At 33.6% G+C, this 6,055-nt stretch overlaps 1 protein-coding gene across 1 annotated transcript; it reads right to left on the bottom strand.

Moving 5' to 3' along the window:
- Positions 1-4,951: 4,951 nt before the first annotated feature.
- LOC105795743 (uncharacterized) lies at positions 4,952-5,587 on the bottom strand. Its single transcript, XM_012625405.1, has one exon. It carries the CDS (start codon positions 5,585-5,587, stop codon positions 4,952-4,954), a length of 636 nt encoding a protein of 211 aa, XP_012480859.1.
- Positions 5,588-6,055: the final 468 nt, after the last annotated feature.

Genomic DNA, 6,055 nt, shown 5'->3' with positions numbered 1-6,055 from the left:
GCAATATACATATGAAATGAAAATTTAATATAAATAATATATAATAATATATATAAAATGTTGGAACAAAAAAAGTATAAAATAAAGTAGGGTTTTTTTTAAAAAATTAAGGACGAAAATGTAACGCGCGAATAACATGGGGGACTAATTGGGAAATATTCCCCATCCTCCCAAAACGCAGCGCTGCGATATGGACTAAATTGAAATCAGCAGGAAATTATGCGGTCAAAATTAAATACACAAAAGAGACTAGATTGAACCACAACGCAAAAATGGAAGGACCTAGCGCGCAAATAACCCTCACAATACCAAAGAGCGCGAATCTAGCCGCATTTGGGTCGGGTCATCAGGTCAAAGTAATTAAACGACACCGTTTTGAGGGCGACTAACCCTAATTTCAAAACGACGCCGTGTGATTGCATTATTTAAACCGATTTTTTTTAAAAACATTTTAGTTTTTCTTTTTAAAAAAATAAAAAGAGGCCGCCCCTTGTTCTTCCGTGTCCACTAGGGTTTTGAACCAAGTCCCGCGCCGCCGAAAGCTCCGTCGATCTTCGACCTTACAATCCTTGCCCGAACTTCGATTACAATGAAGTGAACAATGATCCAATCGGCGCCGACACTGAGGTAAATCCTTTTCCCCCTTCTTTATTTTTTATTTTATAAACAACATGAACAACAAACGAACATCGAAGAAACAAAAAAGAAAAATGAAATCGAAAAAGAAAAAAAATCAGATTTCAAATCACCTTTCCAAACTTTTAATTCTTTTTCTGATTTCTTTGGTATCTTTTTTACTAATCTCCCCCCTTTACAAATTTTTAATGGCTTTTTATAGCCGAAATGAAACATGAAAATAAAATAAATAGAAATCTATTATGTTATCTGCTAGCCTTGATTTGCGATTTTTTATTTTCTTGCTGTTTTTTCCCTGACTGTGCTGTTTGTTGCCATTTTTGTTGTGCAGGTACAAGCTCGGAGGGGCGCACGCGCTCGTAAGTGCAGCACGCGCGAGGGGATTGGGTTCGACTGTGGCGCAAAGGCAGAAAGTTGCTATTGCTGCTAGGGTTTCTGTTTCGTGGTCTAGGGCTAGGCATTGGGCCTCTGTAATTGGGCCATTGTTTATTGGGTTAGGGATTTAGATTGGGTCTTAGTGTATTTTGTAATCGGGTTTGGGTTTGGGCTGTCAATTGGACTGTATTTGGACTTTGAATTTTTATTTGGTATTTGGTTTTAAAAAATAAAAATTGGAGTCGCCGCCGATCTTTTATTGAGGTGTGAGCGGATCACCTTGAAAACACTTTTGATCTACGAGTTTTAGTAAGAAAACGGGTTCGGGAGTCAGCTACGCACGAGGAAGGGTTAGCACCCTCGTAACGCCCAAAACTGGTACCGAATTGATTATTTGATGTCTTAAAGTCAAATGTCAAAAATTCGAAAAGATTAAATATGATTTCCCCTTTTTATTAATGTCGTATTTTAAAACAATGCTTTGATAGATTTGAACGAATGTAAAAGAGGCCTTCTTATCTCGAGGCAACAAAATGTCGTATCCTGTAAGTTAGGATACAACGTTTGAATTCCCAAGCATAAGCTAACCCTTAAAAAATCTTTATTGGAACTTTGTGTATTTGAAAACTAAAATGTTTAGCCGTTTTAGTTCGACGAAAAAAAATCGAAACCCCGTAAGTTAGGGCACAATTTCTCATCGTTCCAAAGACGATATATTGCAAACTTCATTTTTCCTTTTTATGAATTTGGATTAAACCGAAAGTTCAATGTAATGTTAACAAAGATATAAATTTGATTTATTTGAAATGAAGAAAAATAAAATGATCAATTTTGGTAAATAAATCAGAAATTTTAACTATAATGTAATGTTTGGAATTAGAAAACAAATGTATGAACATGGAACAATATACGCGGGTTGACTACCATACAAATATGAATATACAAACTCAAATGCACATAATAGTTTTTAAACTCAAAATAATACATGAAACAAAACTCAATTCCAAATATATAGCACATAAAATAGAACAAAGTGAAGCAAGTAATAAGCTAAAAACTAGTATACAAGTCTGTTCAAAATAAAATGAACACATGAAACGAATTTAAAAGAAATAATAAAAATCATTTAAAATTACATACAAACATTTTAACACATATAATATGTAGACATAATATACAAAATATTTAAATAAAAGATGTGTAAAGAAGAATTAAAAGGTATATTATATAGAAAAATAATAACAAAGTAAATTAAGAAAATGTGTATAATTTAAAATAATAATATATAGATGACATTTAAAACAACGCATGAATTAAAATAAATAATTTATAAATATGTATTTTAATACAAATAATATCCATGACTTGAAATAAATAGAGTAATTTACAATAAAAACAAATAATAAATTTGAAATAATAATACACAATAAATTTAAAAATTTTGATAATAATTCTAAAATAATAATATGTGATACATTTAAAATAATAATGTTGATAAATTATAAATAATAATGCATAATAAATCTAAGATAATAATATATATAATAAATTAAACGATTTTAATAATAAAACTAAAATAATATTAAGTTTAAACACCAAAATAATATCAGATTTAAAATTAGATAAAAATGGAGTAATAAATATTTAAATGTATTTAAATAAATAATAATAATTAAATCCATTAAATTAATAAGGATTAAATTGGAGTCAAAACAAAATTTAAAGGAAAGAAAACGATATTAAAAAAACTGTCCAAGGATCAAAACGTAGTGCGCATGACATGGGGACTAAAAGGGAAATTTTCCCTACCCCCAAAATGCGGCGCTCAGATGCGGACTTAATTGAAACAGAAATAAAATGGAGATAAAATTTAAAAGGAAATAAAATACAAAAAGGACTGGATTGAAACGCGCTTGAAATGTGGAAGGACCGCGTGCGCACATTGTCCATTTTCTGCAGAAACACGCGGATCCCTTAGGCAGACGGATCGGGTCACGGGTTATAGCCAATACGGCACCGTTTTGGAGCTATTGAAACAGGCCCTAAACGGTGCCGTTTCTCACCCTATAAATAGCCCCTTTTAAAACCCTAAAACCGGAAGGACACCCCTATTCTCTCCGCCGCTGCGCAATCCCGAAACCCTCCTCTCAGCTCTGATTTGGGACGGAGTAAGCAGAGATTCTGGCGGTGCACTCACGAAGGTATGGCCTCTTTCATTTCTCCTCTTTTACTTTTTTCGCATATATAAAAAAAATGAATATCAAATCGAAGAAAAAAATAAAGAAAAAAAAACTCTGAGAATCACCTTCCAAAAAAAACTAATATTCGATTTCTTTTGTATTTGTATTTTTTTCCAATCCCCCCTTATTTTATAGATTTTAATTGGCTTTTATAGCCGAAACAAAAAAGAAAAGTAGATATATGAAAAAAGGAAATAATTCTTTGCTTCCATTTTGCTATTAGTCCGTTTCTTTTCGCTGGTTGTTTCTTTGTTTGTTGCATTGCAGGTACATGGCCAGCTGGCGTGGAGGCGCACGTGGGAGCTGCTGTGCGTAGGAGCAGCGGAGGCTAAAAGGCGTTTAGGGTTTTGGGTGGTTTGCTGATGTTGGGCCACGAAAATGAGTTTTGTAATTGGGCTTTTGGGGTTATTATTTATTTTTTGTTTTATTTCGGGCCAATGTAATTTTAGGGTTTGGTCTAATTTTTTTGTAACTAGACATTATTATTTTTTGACTTTTGGATTTATTAAATTTGATTTTAATACAGTAGGGTAAAAATTGGGTATTACAAGTAAAATATTTTTTATTTTCTTTATTCAGAAAATATTACATAAAATTGTTGTATGTATTAATATTATTTTGTAAATAAAATCCATTGCATTTATTATAAAATATGTAGAAATATTTTAGGTTGGAGCACATACAATATGAAGTCATATCCATGTAAGATTACTAGAAGCTGTGACTTTAGTACTTGTTGTACATGGAGAAATAAAATATTTACTACTAAATAAACAATCATTTTAAACCTTGGGATTTATATTATATTGTGTCCATTAGTCTTTAACCTTCTTTTCAATTTTTATTTTCCTTTATTTATGGTTATTTTCTGCTTTTCTTTCATTTTTATTTATTTTAATAATCTTATAGAATTTCTTTCTTTTCTTTGAACTGAAGAAAAAACGAAAAATCAAAACTTTTTTGAAAATCTTTGAACATTTCTTAAATATGCAATTTGCAATTTCTTTGGAAGCCTTGTGCTCACAGAAATTAAGAGGAAAAAATAAATATCTATCTCAGCTGGTTAAAAGACAGAGATTGGGACAATATTCCTGAATATGGTGAGAAGTTCCGAGTCCATAAGAAAGCATGATCCATGCAGAATGGCACCTAATATATATAAGTTTATCATTTGCTTGCTCATGCTGCTTTCTCTCACCTCCTATGATTTAAATCCGGTGAGGTGAAGTGAAGATTGGTTGGCATAGATGTTATTATCGAGACATAAAATGCGTGCATGTGCTTAATTCGTAATGTGCAATCGTCTGTTCAGAAACAGCCTTAAGATTATCAAACACAAGAAAATGGCAAAGCCTTACACATATAGCTTTTATATGTTCACCCCCGATTCAAAAACAAGGCGGTGATCGCATTATGATCAGCATAGGATCTAAATTACAATATACTTAATACGCTATAAAAGAAAATGGAAAAAGTTGAACAAACTATTGACCCAAAGCCTTAGAACTCAGAAGCAAGCACACTTCTTATCCACTCTAGTTTTTCTTTTATTCCTGCACCTCAGCTCAAAAAAACTATGAGGTATCTTTATAATTTCCCATGACATGAGACAATTAAGGAGAAAAACTAGAAAAAGGAAGAACAGAAGTTACTGCTTACCCTTAATTATTGTTCACGCCTTTATTTACGGAAAAGACCCTTCAAGGGAGACGTAGGAGTCGTCGGAGATTGTCAGTGGCTCCATCATCGACTCCTCCACCAGCTTCAGCCTTGCAGCCAAGCTTTGGTCTAAGCGAAAAGCTGGGCAAAGGCAAGCTGCTAGGTGGTGGAGAGAGTGTAAAGATAGAACTTGAAAGCCTCTCCAAATCTCTCGCAGCCGCCTGGGGTCCTCCTGATGCCATGACAAAGGGCTTACTAATTGCACCTTGTGCTTTTTTTCCCTCCGTTGGTCTGGTTTGAAGTTTCTTTGGCTCTCCTACTGATTTGCCACTGAGTTGCTTCGATTTTGATCTCTTTGGAGGGGTCAGAGATTGGTCTTTGTATCTGTTGCTTTTGAGGTTAGATGGAGAAGATGAAAGGGGTGGGGTTCGAGAAGGGAGCGACGTATGAAGAGGTTTATTAGGGAGTGGAAGTGGAAGGAGAGGTGGTTGATGCTGAGCCTGATAGAATGGATAAGAGAAGGAAAGAGACGGTGGGGGAGCCAAAAAGAGGCCTCCTCCTCCCCCATGGATGATGCTTGTGTGAGCTCCACTACTATGTCTCCTTGGAATGTTCTTGAGTTGCTTGTTTGGAGGAACAGATTTCTCAGCTGAAGATGACAAGAAAATCCCATCCATAATACTACTGGGTTTTGCTTTGGCAAACAACGAACAAGCTTTTTCAATATCAAACAAAAAGAGGCGATGATCTTCGAAATAATATGATCAAAAGCCTGAAGCCAAAAACATGCTCAAGATATATATATTTCAGAGGAAATCTTTACAGATTTTCTCAATGAAAAGTAAAAAAGAAAAAGAATATTGGTTAGGAAATGCTATTGATAAACAGAAAATAGATACAAAATCGATTTCGATCCCAGAGGGATCCGAAATGGTTTGGATTTTTAATTTATTTTACTTTTCTTCCAGACTTTCATGTGTTTAAAAGTCTGTGCCTCTTTTTATACAAGTAATAAACTCCACGTCTCCAACGGCTACTTTATTTTTTATTGTAATTTACTTTTCGTTAAAATTGTCTGTTAGGCCCTATACTTTTGATAAAATTTGAGATTTATTCTGTTTACTTAAAAGGTTAGAAATTAAGCC

This window comes from Gossypium raimondii, chromosome 3, assembly GCF_025698545.1.
Source record: "Gossypium raimondii isolate GPD5lz chromosome 3, ASM2569854v1, whole genome shotgun sequence".
Classification (NCBI taxonomy): Eukaryota; Viridiplantae; Streptophyta; class Magnoliopsida; order Malvales; family Malvaceae; genus Gossypium; species Gossypium raimondii.
The sequence above is the reverse complement of the archived record's forward strand: the minus strand, read 5'-3'. Positions and strand labels throughout refer to the sequence as shown.

Excerpts from the sequence above, each read along its gene's own strand:
- LOC105795743 (XM_012625405.1), bottom strand. The coding sequence starts at position 5,587 with ATGGATGGGATTTTCTTGTCATCTTCAGCTGAGAAATCTGTTCCTCCA.